This window comes from Podarcis muralis, chromosome 16 (assembly GCF_964188315.1).
Source record: "Podarcis muralis chromosome 16, rPodMur119.hap1.1, whole genome shotgun sequence".
Lineage (NCBI taxonomy): Eukaryota > Metazoa > Chordata > Lepidosauria > Squamata > Lacertidae > Podarcis > Podarcis muralis.
Genome location: NC_135670.1, coordinates 4,522,627 through 4,546,340, shown reverse-complemented (window position 1 = coordinate 4,546,340; position 23,714 = coordinate 4,522,627). Strand labels below are relative to the sequence as shown.

At 45.5% G+C, this 23,714-nt stretch overlaps 1 protein-coding gene across 1 annotated transcript; it reads left to right on the top strand.

The window, feature by feature from the left end:
• The first annotated feature begins 7,878 nt into the window (after positions 1 to 7,878).
• Positions 7,879 to 21,342, top strand: ECM1 (extracellular matrix protein 1). The gene is made up of 7 exons (XM_028710209.2): positions 7,879 to 8,169; positions 13,679 to 13,780; positions 14,694 to 15,037; positions 16,861 to 17,298; positions 17,836 to 18,056; positions 19,743 to 19,830; positions 20,121 to 21,342. The coding sequence occupies exons 1-7, from the start codon at positions 8,100 to 8,102 to the stop codon at positions 20,298 to 20,300; spliced, it is 1,443 nt and encodes a 480-aa protein (XP_028566042.2). The 5' UTR covers positions 7,879 to 8,099; the 3' UTR covers positions 20,301 to 21,342.
• Positions 21,343 to 23,714: the final 2,372 nt, after the last annotated feature.

The window sequence follows — 23,714 nt, the reverse complement described above, 5'->3', positions numbered from 1 at the left end:
AAAAATTCCTTCCAGTAGCACCTTAAAGACCAACTAAGTTAGTTCTTGGTATGAGCTTTCGTGTGCATGCACACTTCTTCAGATACACAAGTGTGCATGCACACGAAAGCTCATACCAAGAACTAACTTAGTTGGTCTTTAAGGTGCTACTGGAAGGAATTTTTTTTGTTTTGACTATGGCAGACCAACACGGCTACTTATCTGTAACTGGAACTATGCAGAACTGGCAAAACTGACATACAAGCTACGGGACAAGGATAACTGTGACTTTAAAGATGAATGGGAAACCTTTACAAAGTATCTGAAGACACAACAAAGCGAACTGGACTCCTTGGCTGGCTTTGAATAAACATTCACAAACTTTTTACTGATAATAATCAGCTAAACAGTTTGAGGATCTATACAACTGTGTAACATGCCGAAAACAGCATTTTTAGAGAAACCAAAGACTGGAACTGAGGGAAGTCGGGGGGTGGGGGGAGGAAAAATGGGGGGGGGGGATAAGGATGATATGTTTCTGGATAATATGTCTTGTTATAATTTTGAATAAAAAAAACTAAAAAAAACCAAAACAGTTGTAGTTACCGTTTATTCATGAGACAACCTAGTTCCTCGGCTCAGTTTTGCTGGAAGGGATATATTGTATTAACTTAGCTTATTGGATTTATTTTTGTTTTAATTAAATATTCCCGCTAGGTAACAGCTAGGTTTTCCTGTGTATATGTTGTAAATAAATAAAATAACCAGTACAACGGTTCAAAATAAAAATAAAACAGGTATTATTATTTTCTGAGGAAACTGCATACAGGTAGCAAATTAGTTTTGCCAGGTTCAAGAGAGCCATGCTTGCACCGCTGACATTTTTAAAAAAAACTACCAAGGCGTTTTATCATTGTAGAAACATCAAACAAATGTAACTGATAAGCGCTTGGCGCTGACCTGTGTTAAAGGAAAACAACACGGATGACAAATGAAGAGAGGAAAGGGAAGATGAAGATAAAGACGGTAATAAAAAGCAAAAAAGGGGGAAATCTTTAACTGGATTATCTGTGTAATCTAAAAGGGAAACCAGTGGAACTGATGTTTTGAGTCAGAAATATCAAGATTAGCCCTCTCTTGGCTCCCTCTTACATCAGTGAATTCAAAAAGTTATCAGGTATTTTGGCGACAGCCGTTTTGTTCTGAGGGGAAAGTTATTCTCCTGTCACAACAATCAAAGAGCTCATTTTCTCTCACGCAACCAGTGTGCGACTTCGCAGCATGGCCTGCCTCAGACTGGAAAAGTCTATTAGATTTCAGTCTTTTACAGACAGAAAACTGGGCAGCTTACAACAGAAGCTAAAACCAAAATTTCTTTTGGTTGGGTGTACAGGGACAGGTGTAAAGAACACCTCACTAATTTTGTGTGTGTGGCTATTTGGTGTTTTTTTATTTCATAAAACTTGTTCCCCAAACCCCAACCAAAATCTGAAGTGATTTTTTTGTTTGTTTCAAAAGGGCAACATACACAGAGGAGGCAATCTGATTCAGAAAACCAATGAGCGTTGAAAAGGTGAAAGGGGCATTGCTTGCCATGAGGTAAAGGTTAAGATGGCTGCCTCAGATAGCATAATGAAAGTCCAATGAAACGTTGGGCCATTTATATTTGAGTTATATTTTATTGCCTGTTCAAGGCAGGGATTTTTCTATTTGGGTTTTGTGCCTCAGGTGACAAATTGTTTCAGGCCGGCACCAAATAGCCACATGCGGTAATTTTAATTTATCTCTCTCTGATCTTACAAGATCAGGCAGCGGATTCAAAAAGCATAACCTTGCAAAATAATTTTTACTACTTTTGCCCTTCAAGACGGTTTCTAACCACAGTCGGAGAGAGTATTTCCTCAGACTTGTCTTAGTAGTGATTTTGACAGCCTTTTAAGACATTTTCTCTTCCTAACAACCCCCGCCACACCTGAGGCAGCATTTTGTGAATGGAAAGAGTGTGAAAACCCGTGTAAAGAAATGATTCCCGCTAGGTTTGTGCCTCTGGGCATGTGTAGAGTGCATTGTCCTCAGCATGGAGTAACCATGGGCAATTCCCCACACGAGAAAAGTTTTTAAAAGGTTGTAATTTCCAGGCAGCTTGCTTTCACAGTGTGCGCTTTTGGGAACTCTGCTAACAGTGTAGGTTACAAAAAACCGGGCATCCCCTCCACCTTTCTCCACCCGGCGCTCAAAGCCTCCAACCTGAGCAATTAATCCCCTGAAAGTGTCAGTTTTAATCTCCCTTCTTCTCAAAAAGCAACCTTATTGCCTCATTGCTGCTGTCCCACAATGCAAGCAGGGCCTAGCCTTGCAACTTTAACCACGTACGCCATGAAGATGGGGAGGGTGAGAAAACACACATTTAATACACTCTTCCTCCCCCCGCTCTCCTTTCCCCACACAAATAAGCAGTTTTAGCAGGTGGTTTCCTAGGATCGGAAGCTGGCTTATTTCTCAACTGAGGGAAACAATGAGCTCATTCAACCTCTATCCTAGTCTTGGCGGCTTCATTTAACAGCATTTAATGATGGCGGTTGTTTTTTATTTTTTTTCTTCCTGGCTGCTGTGTTGTTTTTATTTATTTATTTGCTTTGCTTTATTTGCCCGTTTCTTCATGCTTGCTGGCGTGCCCAAACGGGATAGCATAATAAGAACAGCAGGCTCTGTGTGTCCCCCATCTAGTTCAGTATATTGAAAGCACATTTTCCACCACAGGGAATCCTGGGAACTAGTTTAAGGGTGCTGGGAATTATAGCTCTGTAAGGGGGGTAAACTACAATTCCCTTTTTCTTTCTTTTTTTGCGGCGTTTTCTTTCACTCCTGGGATGTTCACAAGCAAAGCATGATGGGAATATCCATCCCTGTTTGAAAATCAAGGTTGTGGGGAGGAGGTGGGTGAGGAAAGCTCTCAGTCTGTCAGTTACCCTCTTTTTTATTTTAATTTCCCCTCGCCCTGAAAATTTGGATGTATACTATATGGGACTGGCAGAAATGACCGGCAGAATTCGAGACCAGGGGAAAGAGACGGCGGAAGAAGATTGGAATAAATTTAAGGACTATCTTAAGAAATATTGTAAAATTATTGAATGTTAGAACGATGTTGATTCAGAAATTAAGTGCTTTCTAGCTGTAATGATTATGTAATTATGAAAAGAGAGGTCAAAAATTAAAATAGAAATTAGGGGAAGGATTTGCTGAAATTAAATAATTAGAGATTGGAATACAGAAAGGGGAGGTATGAGGAGGTCGGGAAAGTAAGTTATATGAATATAAGGGACTGAAATTATACTCGTTGTTGTATGTATGTGTTCTATGTATTTTTGGTTTTTCTCCCCCCCCCCCCCTGTTTTTTTATTTTATATAAATTTTTGGAAACTTTAATAAATATCTCTTTTAAAAAAAGAAGAAAATTTGGATGTATAATCTCACTCTGTTTCTTTATTTTCTAATCTTCCAGTCAGGGAACTGCTATAGGCTGGATCAGTCTATTGGTGCCCAAGGGACAAAAGTGGCCCTCCAGGCCTCTATGCCTGGCCCTTCGGACTCTACTGAGCTCCTTCTCCCCTCATAAGCCATGCCCCATCTCCCCAGTCTGCACCCTGACCAGCCCTGCTTCACATACATGGAAATTAGCTTATTGTTCACCAACTTTTGCCTCAGGCCTCACCCACCACTAAGGTGTGGCCCCTGAATGGTTGCCCAGATGGGAATGTGGCCCTTGGTCTGAAAACTGTTCCTCTCCCCTGATCAAGCCTAGCATAATTTCCTTTGACTGACAACAGCTATGGAGTCTCTGACAGAGAGCATCCTTCCCTGTGCTTTTAGTTGGACATGCACAGATTGAAATGTTTCTTTTTTCTTTTGGCATACAAGGCTCATAGTCTACCACTGCGACCTGGGACCTCTTGAATTGTGGACCTTATTAGATTTTAAGGGAAGGAGGAACCCCTATTAGGTACTGAGTGATTTTCATTAGTGGCTTAAAGAAACGATTAAGGTAAAGGTAAAGGTACCCCTGCCCGTACGGGCCAGTCTTGACAGACTCTAGGGTTGTGCGCTCATCTCACTCAAGAAGCCGGGAGCCAGCGCTGTCCAGAGACACTTCTGGGTCACGTGGCCAGCGTGACAAAGCCGCATCTGGCGAGCCAGCACAGCACACGGAAACGCCGTTTACCTTCCCGCCAGTAAGCGGTCCCTATTTATCTACTTGCACCCGGAGGTGCTTTCGAACTGTTAGGTTGGCAGGCACTGGGACTGAACAACGGGAGCGCACCCCGCCGCGGGGATTCGAACCGCCGACCTTTCAATCGGCAAGTCCTAGGCGCTGAGGCTTTAACCCACAGCGCCACCCGCGTCCCTCAAACGATTAGAAAAACTCAAATTGCAAGAAGGTTACATGTAAGAATTCTGAAGTATCGCCAAATTTCGAATTGGTGCGTTGTTTTTCTGCCCTAGCAAAGGTGTCTTGTCTCTCAATATGGAAGGTTGCCAGGCCAGTTCCTGTTTACTTCAAAACCCCAATTCACCCAAGTTTCTAGCCTTTGAGGTCTAACCATTTTTTTAAAGCCGCTGCTCACACTGCAAAGGTGGGTTGCCTCTGGTAAAACATCCGAATGGCGCCCTCTATAGATTGAAAAAATATATAATGCATGATTTAAAATACAGTGAAACTCGGTTTTCAAATGTAATCCATTCCGGAAGACCGTTCGACTTCTGAAACGTTCAAAAACCGAAGCAAGCATTTACTTACGGAAAACTCAATATGGAAGCCGCATGGCACATTCGACTTCTGAAAAGCATTCGAAAACCGAAGCAGTTACTTCCGGGTTTTCGGCGTTCAAAAACTGAAACGTTCGACTTCCAAGAGTTTGGAAACCGAGGTACTGTACCACGGTATACATAATGGAACCTGTTGAATGTCTTTCAAGGGCAACCCAAATGTGATCCCTGAGGTGACCATCTCCGTTCTGTTCCAGCGTAGGGCTGGCCCTATTACCCAGATCCGAAGATCTCGGCACGTAGGCGGCAGGGAGATATGCTGCCGTTCACGAGGTCTTTCACATGCTCGCCCACTAAGCAGTTGGTGCTTGTGGTGCTGCTGTGGGCGTAAACAGATCCGTCCTGGAAGATTGAGCAAACCGTTTGGAAAGGGAGCAAAGTTTCAACAAAGTTTGAGAAACCCTTTTGAGTGCAAAATGTCCATCCAGCACCACGAGAAGCCCCAGGCAGCCGTTTCCTATAAGTAGATATATCTAGCTTGGCAATGTTTACCCTGACTGGCATCAGCTCTCCTGGGTTTCACGCAGGGAATATTCCAAGCCCCAACTGTAATTGCCACTGTGGACAGAATCTGGGGCCTTCTTGCATGCAAAGCAGATCTTCCATCACTTGACTTGCAACCCTTCCCCAATGGAGAGGTATACAATTTGCTCTTTCATCATAATTCTGCAGCAGAGTCCTAGTTTTTGTAACAATTTTTAACATGTACACTATCAAAATAGATCTTAATTCGGGGAGAAGCTGTCCACGATCCGAGGAATCCAAATGTGCCTATAATATCCAGATCATTTGTTTTGACTTCCACTAAGCTAGAGTTGTGATGCGGGTGGCACTGTGAGTTAAAGCACAGAGCCTAGGACTTGCTGATCAGAAGGTCGGCGGTTCGAACCCCCGGGACGGGGTGAGCTCCCGTTGCTCGGTCCCTGCTCCTGCCAACCTAGCAGTTCAAAAGCCCCTCAAAGTGCAAGTAGATAAATAGGTACCTCTCCGGCGGGAAGGTAAACGGCGTTTCCGTGCACTGCTCTGGTTCGCCAGAAGCGGCTTAGTCCTGCTGGCCACATGACCCGGAAGCTGTACGCTGGCTCCCTTGGCCAATAAAGCAAGATGAGCACCGCAACCCCACAGTCGGCCACGACTGGACCTAATGGTCAGGGGTCCCTTTACCTTAAGCCAGAGTACTGACCATAATAAACCTAGCACTGCCTCCTATTCTGGTTAGTGGGATTTTGCCACTCATTGCCACAATTTTTCAAGCGTATCTTCTTCACAGCCTTGAGGGTGAGAAACTTTTTCACTTGGTGATGGCAGGGTAAATGAAAGAGCTGATTCTGGGCCTCTTGGATTCGTAGAAATGCAGAATTTTCAGCGTAAACTTATAAATTTAGAATATACACCTTCCTCTGTCCAAGGGATTTTTTTATTCTAAAGAATCATCATCATTTTTATTTTAGACTGGTCTTTTGGCCATTTCCTCTATTAAAAGTAGAATACAATTGGTGTGAGGTTTACCTTTCTTGTACCATTCAGACAACACCTGAGCTGTGAGTTCCAAGCTGCTATGGACACCAGTAAAAAAACCGAAACAAACGAAACAGATGCCCCCAAACATGATGATTTTATGTGTAACACACACGCACACAGCTGTCTGCCACCATTTGCTCCAATTGCAAATACAGAGAAGAATCAGGAGTTGCGTTTTCTCACACTCGGTTCTATGACAGATCACCTTCTAGCAAGCCTGGGCAGGCCTTATCTCCCTTAAAATATACCATTTGATGTTGCCAGGGGCTTGTTTTCTAGTTACAGCAGCAGCAGCAGCTACTGTTTCTGTTGGGACTAAATTTCAGGCATGCTAGAAATGGAACAACAGCCATAACCCCAGGTCACCAGTGTTTTGCTGAGTCTGGCTTCTTTTTCTGCAAAGCAGCGTTGACATTTCACTATCGACAGACCAGACACTTTCTTCTTCTTCTTCTTCTTCTTTGCAAAGTTTGATCCAAAGGAGATCTCAACTTGGGGGGAAAATACATCAGCCAAGGCAAGCACATTCAGCGGTGGCCAGCGGGACCTCAGAGAGATGAGGTGACTTCTTTGGAAAACTGTAACTCACAACTGGATCTGTCAGCACTGGCATCTTAAGTAAAAAAATATTTTTGAAGGTCAGAAAGGGGGGGGGGGGACAATGTTGTGATGTATCACAGCCCTTCCCCTAAAACTAAGATTCCAGTCCTTGCCGTTCTGAGTTAAACGGGACAACAGGAAGCTACAGTACAGTGGTACCTCGGGTTACAGACGCTTCAGGTTACAGACACCGCTAATGCAGAAATAGTACCTCGGGTTAAGAACATTGCTTCAGGATGAGAACAGAAATCGCACAGCAGTGGCAGCTGGAGGCCCCATTAGTTAAAGTGGTGCTTCAGGTTAAGAACAGTTTCAGGTTAAGAACGGACCTCCAGAACAAATTAAGTTCTTAGCTCGAGGTACCACTGTACCGGGAAATTCAAGGGTTTGAGCCTGGGTCGTTCTGCATGCAAAACAGATGCTTCACCTCTGCACTATGGGCTGTCCCCAGCTGCACGTTTTTTTATTCAGAAGCACTGCCTGATTTTGTAGGGAGTGGAGATGGGAGTTGGGAAGAGACATTATTTACTTATTTTGAGTCTTTCTCCTGCACCACCAGGTGGGTCTCTGCAACAAAGAGATCAGCTGCAACATGATGAAAGGGTAAAACAGAACTGGTTTGCTTGTGGGGTTTTTTTTGGTGGTTTTTTTAAAAAACCCTAAAGTCAAACACATTCTTTAAACAGATTTGCATTAGGGTGTATTCATCACCTCCCCCAACTCCTTTGTACTGTATTATGAAATGGTCTGGTGATAATTTCATAATAGGCGGTGAATGTTCTCCCTTCCTCTTTTATTTATCTGTTAGGAGTTGCTTTGAAACCTGATCCTTAATAAGGAATCATGGTTGGGCTTGAGGTTGGGGAGGGGGCAGAGAGAGGAGGAGGAGAAGGAAAATGCCTCTGTTTTTCTTTCCTCCTGCACCACCCCCTCCAGTTGTGGTTTTGGTGGTAGTGGGTTGCTGGCTCATGAGCACCCAGGGCGTGTCTCCCTACGTCAGCCGATGACTCAGTTTTCGCCTGCCAGTCTCCAGCCTCCTTATAAAAGAGCACAGCAGCAGCCAGCAAACCAGCAGCAACAGCAGCTCAGGCAACAAGAAGGAGCAGAGAGGAACCACCTGGAGCCAGAATCACAACCCCTGAGAGAAGCAAGACTCCACCTGACTCGGGACGGCTATGAAGATGCTGGTCCTTTTCCTGGCCTCTTGGCTAGTCCTGGCGCAGTCCGCCACTCTTGCGCCCGAAGGTAAGCCTACTCGATAACCCATCGCTAACTATGACAAGTTGGGACCTTGCTTGCTTCCTTGTTTCCTGACCTCCCTTCCCCTGTTGCAAACTAGGGCAGATGTGTGCAGGGCAAGGTGACAGCTGCCGAGCGAGATCTGCAAGCTGGCATGGCGGCAGCGCGCTTCAGGTTGGCACTTTCCTCGCGCCCTCCGTGCTGCCTGTTAGCCGGGAACAACCGGTGCGTTAGACTGCATACGCACCATACCTTTAAAGCACATTTATTCCTCTATTAGCACCCTCGCGCACAAACACAATCGTGGGAAATGTAGTTTGCCCCCTTACAGGCCCACAATTCCAAGCGCCCTTGGGAAACTACAGTTCCCAGGAGTTGTGGCTAGGGAGAGCCATGCGCTTTAAATGTATGGCATGTACACAGCCTTATGTGTGTTAGTGCCACGCTCCTATAAAGCGGGGGGTGGACATTTTAAATTTCTGGATCCTTCCCTGCTTGTGCAAGTCTTCTCTGAAACTGCCTATTCTCCCCCACCTTCCAGCTGTTTCAGAGAGAGTACCTTATTGTCACTGCAGGGGAAAACCGCTGGCTGCATAGGCACCACACATTTCAGGCACACCCCCACCCCGAGGAAACTGTAGTTTGTTTAGGGGTCTGGGGTTTGTAGCTTTGTGAGTTGGCAAACTACACTCCGCGGGATTATTAGTGGTTTGTGTGCTTTAAATGTAGGGTGTATGAATACACAGGCAAGAGAACTTTCAGCATACTGTACACATACACAAACACACACACACCAGCCCCTTTTGTGTTTTATAGGAGCTAACGCCTGTTATCTCCTTCAGACTCCCTGAACTTTGTTAAGATGTAAATCAAAGATTAAGCCATTCTGAGGCCTGCAATCTACCTCAGTTTTCTCAAAGGTTTGGGTCTCCCTACCTTTTGAAATTTCAAGGCAGCTCTCATTTTATTCTCTGAGCACAGATCCAGAAGCTATTCACAGCCTCTACTTTATCTTTTTATGTTTATTTGTGTCGCTGGGTGCTCCCAAATCAATCAACATTGTTGCTCTCTTTCCTTAATCGTGTTTCAGAACTGCTGTTGTCTTAGTGGCTCAGGCTGCACAAGGCTTCAAAACAACACATCTACCATCAGTCTTGTGATTTGGAACCAAAAACCAATTATTTACACACTTGCTGACCCTCTTAAGTATTTGAGAATTTTTTCAAGGCCTCCGGGCAAAAAACCCCAAACACTCTAGGCATTGTGAAATCTAGCACAACTGGGCGATAAATCATGATTTTCAGTAGCTTTAACTGGAAAAAAAATGTGACACTGGCTTTGGATCTGAAAAATCTCCTGATTAACCTTGTGAAATCTGTCGTCTTGTTTGGTGTTGGTTTTTTCCAGCCAAATTGTGTTGCAATGTTTTAAAATTTAAACGATTCCTTCCCTCTGGAAAAAAAAAAGGGGGGGGGGAGAAGAAGTAGTATCAGATAAAAGAACAACTCTAGATTGAAGGGACACATACCATAACATAATAGATTGTAAAGAATAGCACTGTACTGCTGTGTCCAAGATGCTGTGTGTATCTTGAGTTACAGAGAAAATACAGCCCTCCCAAAATGCATGTGTGTGTCCCAACCAAAAATTTAAAACCCAGAAGCCAAAACAGTGCCTCACAATAACCCTTTCTGATAGGCCACTACAGATGTTCCCATTTTACATATGAGGAAAACTGAGGCTGAGGCATTGGATAATTTGTCCCATGGCAGAGCCAAGCCCTGAGATCCAGGCCTCTGAGGTCTCCAAGCTTTAGTTCTCTGTCTAGTGGAGCGCAGTGGCTCTGATTTTCCACCATGCCCTGCATGTTCCCCCGAACCTCAAAGTAAACAAAGGGAGTGCAGAAGCTGGTCGTTCGTTTTGGAAGGTCTGTTGTTTCTTGGTGATTGCTTGGAGGACAAGCTGGCTTGGCGGGGAAGGAAGGAAGTGAAGTTTCTGCTATTTATCACCTGGGATGTTTGAAAGCATCAGTGTGGTCAGGCCCCTTGCACAGCATAAACAATTGGCTACAGAGACCTTTTCAACAGTAGCATCCTTGGGAGCAGCGCAGGTCTATCATGGTCTACTGGGTGATTTGCAGTAGTTCAGCAAGAGCTCCTGATCCGCAACAAGAATGACCCAAACACCAACACCCCCTATTGGATGCTGAAAAAGAACGCTCAGTGGTAGGGTGACCAGAAGTAGAATTTTGAAAGGAAGGACTTCTTATCTTGATTCTAGTACTGACCATCTGGTCTCAGTACATGCCCAGAGACACCCTTGTTCCTTAATTCTTAGCATATGTCCACTAGGCTCAGTCTCTATTGTGCACCTGTCTCTTGTTGTTGAACTTCGGGGTTTTTTAGTTAAAACAAAAAAACAAACAAAAAACCCCACACACCACAAAGTAGATCCCACAAACCTAAAGTCTGTCCATACCAAACCTAGAACCCCCTCCCTTGATGTGAGGGTATGATGGTGCAACCAGCCTGCCATTCTTTGGCCGCGAGGAGCAACCAGCAGGGATTTTGGCTGCGCAAACTGTACAAAAGCGCTGCGCTGGCTGTGAGAACGAACTGTTACTTGTTTTGAAAAGGGGTGTACGTGTTAAGAACGCACATGTCAGGTGCAGCCCAGACCTTGTGGTGGGTGGCTTCCTCTAGATCTCATTCCCTCAGCATGCATGATACAATATTTACCTTCCCTAAGCAGGGAGTGGATTCTGAGGCCATTATTTGCAGAGAACTTAAAGCCGCTCTTGATGCCAGAGGACTTTTCCTGGCCACAATGGCAACGTCACCCTGCAAGAATAAGCTGGCTTTTCTCGTTCTGTTTGTAAACCAACTAGACTCATCATACATGCATCTAAAGTACATCACTCCCCACAAAGAATCCTGGGAAGTGTAGTTTGTTAAGGGTGCTGGGAATTATAGTTCTGTGTTGAGGTAAACTACAGTTTCCAGGATTCTTGGGGGGGGGGGAAGTATGCTTAAAATGTATGGTGCGTATGCAGCAATCTTCTCCTTCCTTCCTGGTTACTATTGACACCCTACACAATGTGATACTGTGTTTATGGAAGACAATCTAACTTGACTACGAGTGATCGCCAAAGAAGAAGATTACATGGGAGGACACACATTTGCCAGAGACTTGCAATGAAATGTTGAATGTGGTGATGTCATATAGCACATATAGCTGGTCACTTAGATCAGGGGTAGAGAAGCATCTGTGTGGCCTGCCAGATGCGGAACTGAAGAACTCAACAGGGGCCATTTCTCTCTCTCCGCCCCCCCCCCCCAATTGCTGCACCTGTAGAATCTCTGCCTGTCCAGCACCTGTTTTTGAAGCTGCAGGAGCTATGCTGCAAAAGAATGGGTAGAAACCTTCACAGGAAGTCAAGGACAAAATATGTACAAGGCAGATAAGGTAGTCAGGCTGAGTCTGCCCAGGAAACTGGCCCCACGGAGCGAGCCAGACTTCCATCATTGCCGCAAGTGTTAATTAGCAGGTGGCAGAGTGTATTGACTTCCTTTTCTTTTGGAATTGATTGTGCTTACTCATCCATGAGAACTGTGCTTGTAATTAACAAGAGGAAGTTGATTAACCAGGCTGATTAACTGTAGCAAGAAAGACTTGGTTCCGGCAGCACATGGCTGGCCTTCCCGCCCATAAAAGCAGTTTTGCTGGAGCTGGTGACGTGTGCTAAACCATTTTTGTATTCTGATTTCCAAATGTACTTTTTTTTAAAAAAAATCTATCCCACACAATGAGGCCCCTGGGCAAAACAATTTAAAATACTGGGGTTGTGTGTTCAGTGTTAATCCTACTCGGAGTAGACCCATTGAAATTGAATGGGCATGACTGAGCTAAGCCCACCATTTTCAATAGGTCTACTTTGACTAGAACTTGGTTTGATACCACCCATAAGTCAGTATCCTCCACTGCTCACACGCAAACTCGGGGCCAACACCTCCTTGCCGCTGTCTACCTGCCACCAGAGGCAGCCACGTCTAATAGTAGGACCGGCCTCAATCAAAGTCTCCCTTCTATTTGAGCTCTGCCCCAACCAAATCTGGGCAGAGTGGCCACATGACTTAAGTCAAATATTAAGGAAGTCACATTCTTGTGCTATGGTTGCTTGTTTTAATTAGGCCTTGATGCCCTGGGGGCCAAGTTCTGGATTCTCCAAGTACAGGGTACAATTATTGTTTTGGTATTCGTGCAGCTTCCTGATCAACACACCACTTCCACTCTGGAGTTGCGGTTCAGCGTACCTGCTACTGAGCCATGGCACTCCCCCTTTAAAATTAAGTAAGGCTCCAGTCCTCATGGTTCTGAAAAAAGATAGGAAGGGGAAAAGTTAGGAAGCTGTCTATGCTGAGTCAGAACATTGGTCCCTCTAGCTCAGTATTGTTTACAAATGCCCGACAGAGGCTTTCCAGTGTTTCAGGCAGGGGGAATTCCCTGCCCTACCTAGAGATGTCAGGAATTGAACTTGGGAACTTCTGCATGCCAAGCAGGTGCTCTGTCCCATAGCTATTGATTTTTGCCAAACTTAGAATCCTAGAATCATAGAGTTGGAATAGACCACAAGGGCCATCGAGTCCAACCCCCTGCCAAGCAAGAAACACCATCAGAGCACTCCTGACATATGGTTGTCAAGCCTCTGCTTAAAGACCTCCAAAGAAGGAGACTCCACCACACTCCTTGGCAGCAAATTCCACTGTCGAACAGCTCTTACTGTCAGGAAGTTCTTCCTAATGTTTAGGTGGAATCTTCTTTCTTGTAGTTTGGATCCATTGCTCCGTGTCCGCTTCTCTGGAGCAGCAGAAAACAACCTTTCTCCCTCCTCCATATGACATCCTTTTATATATTTGAACATGGCTATCATATCACCCCTTAAGCTCCTCTTCTCCAGGCTAAACATGCCCAGCTCCCTTAACCGTTCCTCATAAGGCATCGTTTCCAGGCCTTTGACCATTTTGGTTGCCCTCCTCTGGACACGTTCCAGTTTGTCAGTGTCCTTCTTGAACTGTGGTGCCCAGAACTGGACACAGTACTCCAGGTGAGGTCTGACCAGAGCAGAATACAGTGGCACTATTACTTCCCTTGATCTAGATGCTATACTCCTATAAACTTTCTTTTGTCCTTGCAAACCAAGACTATATGCTCTTGAGAAGTCCCAAATTAAATAAGGGGGGAAATTTGTGGTGCTGGATCTAGTTTGACTTTGCTGATACAGGTCCTGGCAACCTCATGATTGTCAGATGGAAGCATGTTTTCAACTGAAACTGTTTTTAATTAATTTTTTAAGAATGTTCTGTTTTACAACGTTTTTTTGCTTTGTTCTTAAATTGTGTGTCTGTTTGCCGCCCTGGAATCCTTAGAGATGAAAGGCAGGGGTATCAATTCAGTAAAAAATGTTGTTGTTGCTTAAAAACATCTTCTAATCCCTCCTCCCCAATTCTCTCTTTAGTTATTGAACTTGGGAAGCCAATTCTCCAAGAGGAAATCCCTCCGGCTGAGATCCCACGGGAGGTTCTGCTTCAGAGGACACTAGATAATGATGAACTGGAAGGTGAGGGTTCAAGGTTCTCCATTCTAATTACAATCCATGCTGGGGATTGGGGCCAGTTTCTCCAGGAAAAGGTTATTCAGAAAACCTTGGGCTGTGCAAGAAGAGAGAATTGTACAGGAACAGATTGATGTATTTGTTTTGAATAGGTAATACCAACCTGGGGTAGCTCAGTCAGTACAGCATGAGGCTCCTCTAATTTCAGGGTTTGAGCCTCGTGATTCCTTCCGACTCTACAATTCTACGAATCTACTATGTCTATCTTATTGTTTTGTAAGTCTGAAGGGAAATGTTTCGTCAAACAGCGACCCAAATAATGACTGCTGATGTCTCGGAAATTCTCAAACACCTGTATTTATCTGTACATGGCAACTGATAACGAAATCTCCCATAGAGTAAGAAAGAACGTTCATAGACTTATACAGTGGTGCCTCGCAAGACGAAATTAATTCGTTCCGCGAGTTTTTTCGTCTTGCGATTTTTTTCGTCTTGCGAAGCACGGTTTCGGAAAAGTTTTGGAAAAGCTTCAAAAATCACCAAAGTCTTCAAAAACCTCAAAAAAGGCTACCACACCGCGTTCTATGAGTTGCTCCTCGAAGTCATGTCACAACTGTATTAACGGTGTTAAGAAAAAGGAAACAAACTTGCAAGACGTTTCCGTCTTGCGAAGCAAGCCCATAGGGGAAATCATCTTGCGAAGCAGCTCAAAAAACAAAAAACCCTTTCGTCTAGCGAGTTTTTTGTCTTGCGAGGCATTCGTCTTGCGAGGTACCACTGTACTTCCCCTGCCTCCAAGCTAATAAAAGAAAAAATTAGAAATATTTAAAGGTTTAGTTTCAAAACGGGCACCTTCCAGCTAATGCATGTGAGGTGTGAGTGCGCCTTGTTTGATTTCCATCCTTCTCCTCTTCCCCAGAGTTTGATCTCCCGCTGCTAGTCAATGGGGAGCCCCAGACACGGTTATCCTCTCCCCTCAGCCCAAGGGGCAGGAGGCCCAGCTGCACCAGTGCCTTCGGGTGCACCCGGCTCCCCCCTCGCTACAGACTGGACGAATTCCCACCTGCCCAACCTAACACCAGTAATATTGGCAACATCTGCAATGAAGGGAGGAGCAAGCTCTACTACGGGCCCTGGAACGTGCCCCAGACGGGTTTCGGTCACCTCAGCCGCCAGGGAGATGCCCTCAACAACATGGAGTCCGGGGTGGGCCAGTGCTGCAAGCTGCCCGACAGCGAGAAACTCCCTTGCTGTCAGAGTGTGGTGAGTTGCTACCATTGTTGTTCCTGGTCTGACAAAAATGACATTGCTGTGATAACGGGCGCACTTTTCTTAGGTACATTACAGGGCAGGAGCTGCAACTCTTTGGAAAACTGGTTTTGAGCTTGAATTCTTTCCACCATTTATTTATATTTTTGGGAAAGTCTAAAAAACCTTTCTTCTACGCTTTGTCGGTGTTGAAATCACCCTATTGAGAATTTTGGTGAAAACGTTTAAAAAGGGGCTGTTGGTTCGGTCCCAGTCTCTGCAGGCTGACAGTTCTCAACCCAGATCTGTAAATCTTACGTGTCTATCAGGGTTGGGAAACATCGGTGGCCCTCCAGTTGTTGCCCGAATCCAGCTCCCACCGTCATCCAGCCATGCTGAATATGGGCTGATTGGAGTTGCAGTCTGACATCTGATCTACCATTGTCGCTGTTGGTCTGACAAATACGGCAACTGCTGTAATACAGGGGCTGCTGCTCTTAGGCATATTTTTGTTGTTGTTTAGTCATCTAGTCGTGTCCAACTCTTTCTCTCTCCTTGGAAAGACTGGTTTTGAGCTTGAATTCTTTCCACCATTTTTTTAAAAAGGCAGGGGGAGTCTTGTATGCATGGATTTTGTGGGCGCTGAACATGCCCTACTGAGCATTTTGGTGGAAAACTTTTTAAAAAGGGAGAGTTGGCTCAATCCCAGTCTCTAAGATCTGATCATTCTCACCCCAAATTTGTTAATCTTATGCTCTTATCAGGGTTGGGACCGTCTGTGGCCAAGCCATTGTATTTCCTCATGCAGTAGGAGGAATGCAGAGAGGTATTCTGTAAAAGGTGACTTCTACACAACTGAAATCTGATGATATTCTGGGCACTTTGTCTGGGCTGTGTGTATGTAGTATAGCATACCCCTCGGTGGTGGTTGTGACATGCTCAGATACTGCACTGGTTGTGAAGGCCAACAATGCCTTTGTATGATGCATCCTCAGCTTTTCAAAGGTTGGAGCATAAAACCGAGCCTCTGTGGGACTCTAGTGGGGCTTTTGGGGGGTCCACACAACTTTGCACAGATTTGGTCTCTCAAGGTTGGCTTTTGAAGCTGCTTCTCCTCTCCCTCCAGATGTGTTGGTAGGACATGCTGTGGTTGAGGCAAAGTCACTCTTTACACCATGGGTTAGCAAACTAAGGCCCGTGGGCCGGATCAGGCCCAATTGCCTTCTGGATCCAGCCCGCAGACGGTCTGGGAATTGCCACATGGATTGCCAGTGTGCGCGTTCTTTCCCTCTCCCTCACATGGCGGCAGTGGCAGCCACTCCTCCCTCCCTCCTCCTGGCTTCTCCCCGTCCTGCCTAGAGGAGGAAGGGGGCTGGGCTTTGTTAGTGCCAGCAGCTGCAGCAGCGCTCGAGCGGCCACCATTTTGAGCAGCCGTTCTCCTGAGCCCTTTCGCGTGCCGCTCATCGTCCCACCACCACCAGCCCCTGCTGCTCTCAAGACACAGGTAAGCAGCTACCGGGGCTCGTGGTGCTCTTGCATCATTCCCCCCCCCCAAAAAAAATATAGTCTGGCCCCCCACAAGGTCTGAGAGACAGTGGACCGGCCCCCAGCTGAAAGATTTCTGACCCCTGCTTTACACAGTCAAAATCTGTTCTCTTCTCAGTCTGCTGCCACCTTGCACATCCCAGGACAGACAGACAGACAGACAGACAGACAGACAGACAGACAGACAGACAGACATGTGGTATCAAAAGCAGACTCTTGAGTTTGGGCCCAGATGGTAAAAACTCTGGTTAGCCATCTGATTGACCCGTTCATCTCTCCCCACCCTGCTCCAGTGGTCAGATGTTCTGGAGCAGTTCTGCGACACGGAATTCTCGATAAAGACCAGGCCTTACCACTGCTGCATGCTGGAAGGTGCCAGCCGGGATCGCTGCTTTGACGAGGATTCCCTCTTCCCGAATTATGACTTCAAGAGCTCTGATGGTCAAGGTCCATCACAGCCGGTCACCTGCAGCAATCCTTCCCGGTGCAAACCCTCGGAGCAGGTCAACCCACTGAAGCTTCTAGAGGTCACCTTTCCTCCTGGAGAGCCCACCAGCGCCAACATCAAAAATATTTGCAAGCTGCGTAAATTCCGTCCCACCTACCCAGCCAGCATCTTCCCAAAGTCACTTTTTGGCTGGTTGGTGCGCCGAGCCCAGGCTGTGAACCGCTTGGAAAATGAGTTTAAGAAATGTTGCCGAAAGGAGGATGCCGTCTGTGCCCGCAAAGGGGTGAGTGAGTCAGGAGGGACTCCTGGAATCTCCTGCTTGGGTCTTTTCCCAGCATCCCTTTCTCTCCCAGCATTCCATGCTTTATGGTCTGTTTCGAACACAAGCTGCCTCTCCCGTGCAGCCAAAGTATCTGAGCAGTTCACAATGAAGGATTTGTCCTTGATTTGCGGGTAACACCCAGTGTGGCATTTTGGAATTTTGCAGCCCTGCCGGCTAACCATTGGGAAGTTTGTCGCTTCTTCCAACCAAGGAACGGGTACACAGATGCGTAAATTGTGCATATAATGGTCTATATTAGCAAATGCAAAAATGCTTTGTATTGGGGAAATTGCAAACACATACGTAGCATACAAAAATGTACATATTAGGAAGAAACTGAAATGAAAGGGCTGGCGAATTTTCATGAGGACTGTAGAGAACTGAACTTAAGATTGGTAGACCGCAAGGAGCTGCAAGAAAAGGATGGGTTTTCGTTCACCTCTAGAGGTTGTCCCTCTCTCATGACCTCCCCCTGTTTTGTTTTGCTTTGCTTTCCAGTGGGAAAAGGTTCTGACCCAGTACTGTAAACAGGAGTTCTCTGTGAAGACCAGGCCACACTTCTGCTGTAAAGTCCCTGCAGGGGAGGCCCGTTATGGTTGCTTTGCCAATTTGGCTCCATACCCAGCCTACGACCAGGAAATTCAACAGGTCAACCTCGGTCAGGTCACCCCAGACCTCCTGGACTCGCTCTGTGGCCAATTCACGCTTCTCACCAAGCAGTAAGTATGGCTATTTATTCCGTTTCAGTTACTTACCTGCCCTTCCCCTTCAGGTCCCCGGAAGAGCTACAGCAATTTAAAGTTCAGTATCACAAACAGTTTCCAACAAATGGCAGTCACAGGAGAAGGGTGGTTCTTGTAAAGATATATACAGTGGTACCTCAGGTTACATACGCTTCAGGTTACAGACTCTGCTAACCCAGAAATAGTGCTTCAGGTTAAGAACTTTGCTTCAGGATGAGAACAGAAATTGCACAGCGGCAGCAGGAGGCCCCATTAGCTAAAGTGGTGCTTCAGGTTAAGAACAGTTTCAGGTTAAGTACGGACCTCCGGAACGAATTAAGTACTTAACCTGAGGTACCACTGTATCAGGTATCAAAGGCCAGGTTTGAAAGGTGTATCTTCTTCCAATACATGGCAGAAACTGCATAATGTTGGTGCTGGACGCAGTTCTGTGGGGAGGGAATTCCTTGACTTAGGGGCTGTCACACAGAACTCCCGAACTTCTGAGGGCAGTGGAATATCAAGAGGGCTTCAGGTTTCTGCTGGGCTGTCGGGAAGTATATTGCAGGGGAGCTTGGAGAAGTTTGGTTTTCTGATTTGTGCCATGCACTTCTCCAGCTAGAAAAAGTGTGTTTAAGAATTCCTATACTGGAGGGGGGTGGGGTGGGAGTGTGAAAAGGACATCTGTCAGTAGCAAGTGGTATAAAGATGCAATGACTGTTATTCCAACTGGGAGATTGCAGCCACCTCTGGTATCAACATTTTGCTTGCAGGCAGCAAACCTTGTGTGTGTCTTTCAAAAAAGTTAAACTGTGCTGTTCAGAAATAATTAATTTAAGGAAGGCTGGATAATTAATTCAGACCTAGGGTTGTTGCTCCCCCTTGTGGCTGAAACCCAAAGTGATTTCTCTCTTCTCCTCCCCCTTACCCAAACCATTCTCAGTCTACAGTTCAAGATCTTCCTCCTCCTCCTCCTCCTCCTCCAGTCTACGTAGTCTTATTAGCTGAAGACAGGAAGGAATGGGAGAGAAATTCACTCCTCTTTGCTTTTTCAAATAAGCCCAATTTGCACTTCCAGGAATGATATCAATTCAAAATCCTTTATTAGGCATATCACACCTCACATTAACAAACAAACATCATATACAGACTGTATAAAATACGGGCTCAGCGAACACAATTTATTCCAGGAATGATATGTGAATTGAACCACGGCCAAGATTCGTGCTTCTTCAAATTTTGCAATGCGTAGAAAATTGCAAATATTTTGTTGAAGTATGCTAATAAAATCCCATATTTTAGTGAATGTAACATACAGGCGTGCATTATACTAGAGGAAATTGCTTTGCAAAGATGTGCATGTTAGGACAAATTCGCACTGAAATTCTGATGAACATTCGTGAGGACATTAAAGGAAAAAAAAATATTTGCAAGCTAATGTGGAAACATGGTGAACTGAATGAGGGAAACTGAAATTTGATGGAGTTGCCAGTCTCTAAATACAGATAATAGAAAATTTCAAGGAAGAAAGAAGAGAATTTGCCATCCGAAATAGCTGACGTGTCGATCAAGACTTATGTGTGGCATAAATGTTTAACCGTCCTTGCCCAACTGCAGGGCATTTTCCATTAGTATATTTTTATAACTACAACCCCCCCCCAACTTTTTCACATTGTTCTCCAGGAAAAACATCCCTGCTTTGGTCCAGAACATCACAGAACCCTGCTGCAAGTTGCAGGGCAGTGAGAGGACACAGTGTGCTGAGGATGTGGTGAGTAATCGGTTGGAGGAAGCAGCTATTCATCTGTAAAGAACAGGGCAAGGGTTGTTGGGGGGGGTTGTTGGCAAGGATCTTGATTCGGGAGCAGCCTAGTATGAGCTGAGCACGAGGGGTTCCGCTTTTAACTTGTGTTTCACCCCTCCCTCCTCTGCCTATAAACGAGGGATGGGGACCTGTGACCCTACAGGCGGGTGGCAATGATGTCCCACCGTTTCAGAAAAGAGAGTAACACAGACGTCCCTGATTCTTTAACTTGATGTGGTTATTTCTCTTCCCCGCAGAAATCCCAGTTCATTGTGGCACTCTGCAGCTCCCAGAAGAAAACGTGGAAAGACCCCAAGAAATGTTGTTCCCAGTTGGAGGGCGAGGCCCGCAGCAACTGCTTCAACATCAACTACCTGAACAACGTGTCTCTCGCCAGTTCCGTGCAGATCACCCGCCCAACGGTGCCGTCCGTGTGAATCAGAAACAGACTCGCCCCCTACTGCTGAAATGCGCCTCTTCCCTTCCTCTGTCCTCTCCTCTCTCTGGCTGGTTCCAGTTCCATGCTTCCGGGAAGTGGGTTAGCTGCTTCCCTGACCTATAGACTATCAACTATCTAAGACGTTGCTCCCTCCCCAAGACAAAGCAGAGTGGGGGGTGGGGAGCAAAAAGCAATCTGCACACACTGACCTCTCACTAAGGGGGCCTCTGGAAGCCCTCACTGGTACGCACTTTAAATTCTAGGCAGTTGCGACCCAAGGAAAACATCTCAGTCCTTTTTTTAAAAGAAAAAGTTCTGTCTGATTTTTGTCTTCCGTCACCAAAGTGCTAAAAGGCGTTTTGATTCAAAAGGGGAGTTTGGGGGAAAGCAGAGAGAGGATTTCTCTTGCTAGGGAGTGCCGCCTCCCCCTCCTCCCCCACCACCATATTGGCCAGGTGGCAACGTCTAATCCATTCCCTTCAAACCAGACACCTCCAGATCTTCGTGAGATATCTGGAGGGTCATTGTAATTTGGAGCTTTGCCTTCTGCTCCGTAGAGTCTGCTTTTGGATTTGTGCAAAACTTAAGTTGATCAGGATGGTCTCCAATTAGGTAGATGGGTGCCAGTGCTTTTGTTTTTTTAGTGAAGAAAGCGGAACAAGAGCACAGGGCCTGAAGGACTGGAGAAGGGGAACTTCTATTTCTGAGTAGCTTTTCTGCTGATCTTAGGCAGGTACAGCCCTACCAACAAGGCTCTAGCAATCAGGAATGATGGTGGAGATAGTGGATAAAATAACAAGGGAAGAGTTGGTGTGGTGTAATGGTTATTGAAATATGCCCAGAAAACACACTAGCCCAGAAGGAAACACTGTACAGGGGAGTTTGTGGGTTACTCTGCCAAGTCACACCATTGCATCTCGATCTTTGTTTCCCAGCTGTAACTGAGCTCACAGAACGTGTTTTCATATCGTAGTGAAGTGCTTGTACGGATGGATATCTGCCCAAGGCAAAGGGCTCTAATAAACCACTTTTTAGATGAATCCTTTCCGTTATCTGACTTCTTTATTTTACTTATATATTTGGGGAAATTGGGGGGGAAATCGGAATGGTCTACCAGCTCTGTTCCTGGTCAGGGATAGACATGTGTTAAGTGACCTTGAGGTCAGATTACTGCAATGCGCTCTTGGTACTAGTTCTGAAATTCTCTCAAAGCACATATGTGGCAGTGAACAATCGAAGGGGAACAAAAGTGTTGGCTGTTCCTCCTCCTCCTTCTAAATCACGCAAAGAGGACATGCCATTGAATGAAAAAGACCTACGTTACACGGACACAGAAAGAAAGCCATCCACAGCAAGTAATTTTGCTATTGTTTTGGGTATAAGGAAGAAAGCAGCCTCTGATCAAAATGGCAAGAGCAGCCACGAAATGGGTTTTGAGTGCCAACGCATTTAGCAAAAGTCATGAGGAAGCGGGTGCTTAATCTGGAACATCAGGGACACCCAGAACTCTGCCAAAACACAAATGGCACAACAGCCCAGTCTGTCTGTAACAATGTCTTACATAACGTGCAAAAGAGACCCTCCATGGAGCCCAAAAAGGACATTGGTGGGGGTGGAGAGGGGCTGCATTTTGGTTTCAGTTGCTCAGCCTCCCCGCTGAACAACTCCAGTTGAAGAGACGCGTTCTGTGGAGAGATTGATTGATTGATTGATTTGATTTATTACGGCCATTGGCCCATATCTAAAACAATACATCAAAATTTATCCATAAACAATTTAAACAGTTCCAAGTTAAAACACCCATATAAAACCAATTTTACTTCAATTAAGTAAACACTATATACAATAAGCTCCCTCTATGTCAACTGCAATTCAAATCCCTCGGATTTGGGGGGATATGCGTCTTAGTTCTGGCACTTATTGATGGTTCTTAAGTTTGGCTAAGCTGTCAGAGTCATACAGTGATCCATTTCTCCTCTTATGAAATAAGACATTAATCAGGTATCTAGCGACTGCAAGGGATCTACTTGAGTCTTCGTCGTTTAGTAAGTATATTATTTGGGCTTCCTGAGGTCTGTCAGCAATTCTCGATAAATATGGGGCCAGAAACTTGGACCGTGGAGCCGAATGTAATGGACAACAGAAGATTATATGATGTAACGATTCTATAGATCCACTTTTACAGTCACAGAGGAGTGAGATCTGTCCGTTGGAGAGTCTGTTACCCAACACATTTGATGGGAAAACATTGAATCTAGCCTTTATAAAGGCATCCCTGTGCATCACCACAGATAAGGTAGTTAAATAAGATGGAAGTTTCGTTGGTGGTGTTAAGCCAAGGTTTATCGGCGAACAGGTGGAGAGACAGCTGGGTAGCAAGGGGAAAAACAGGTGTTTAGAGGTTTTTTAGAGAGCACTCAACACTTAGGACACGGGTGGCGCTGTGGGTTAAACCACAGAGCCTAGGACTTGCCGATCTGAAGGTGGTTCGAATCCCCGGGACGGGGTGAGCTCCCATTGCTCAGTCCCTGCTCCTGCCAACCTAGCAGTTCGAAAGCATGTCAAAGTGCAAATAGATAAATAGGTACTGCTCCGGCGGGAAGGTAAACGGTGTTTCCGTGCGCTGCTCTGGTTCGCCAGAAGTGGCTTAGTCCTGCTGGCCACATGACCTGGAAGCTGTACACCGGCTCCCTCGGCCAATAAAGCGAGATGAGCGCCGCAATCCCAGAGTCGGCCACGACTGGACCTAATGGTCAAGGGTCCCTTTACCTCTTTACTCAACACTTACGTGATTTGGGGGCCCAGAATGTAACTCCCACATAAGTGAGAGGAGGGACACTTGTACAACACTTCACATGTGGTGGAAGTGTGTGTGCAAATAGACTAAAACCCAATTTAGATTAGCTAGGTGTGAAGGACGCTCAATTTTTGTGGGGGGTTGTGTGGCCGTTTAATGCACCAATGTTAATGCATTAGAAATGCTAAAATTGAATTATATGTTCTTGCCTGTTCAAGGTTCAATAGCGGACCCACTATGTGGATTTTCTGCCTCAAGTGACAAAGCATTTTGGGTAGGCAGAGTAATCTATTTCCAAATAGAGATCCTGACTCCCACCCCCTATTCAAAATATTTTATCTTCATAGTTACCCCATAGGACTTTCCCTTTTGGCCAAAGGGGGAGATTACTTATTTATAAATTTTTCTCTTCCACTTCCTAGTCTTTATGTGAGTCTCTGTGGCTTGTAATCTCAAGGGAGATCAGCTGCCACGTAGAAGGATATAAGAACAAAATGTTTTAAAGTATATATTAAAAAATGCCTAAAGCCAACAAAGACCTTTAAACAGAACTGTATTTTGGGTACACTCAGCAACAGTTTATCATTCTCCCCCACCCCCACCCCCCAGCAGCTT

Excerpts from the sequence above, each read along its gene's own strand:
- ECM1 (XM_028710209.2), top strand. The coding sequence starts at position 8,100 with ATGAAGATGCTGGTCCTTTTCCTGGCCTCTTGGCTAGTCCTGGCGCAG. Across the intron at positions 8,170-13,678 it reads CGCCACTCTTGCGCCCGAAG|TTATTGAACTTGGGAAGCCA; the intron begins GTAAGCCTACTC and ends TTCTCTCTTTAG. Across the intron at positions 18,057-19,742 it reads TTCACGCTTCTCACCAAGCA|GAAAAACATCCCTGCTTTGG; the intron begins GTAAGTATGGCT and ends ATTGTTCTCCAG.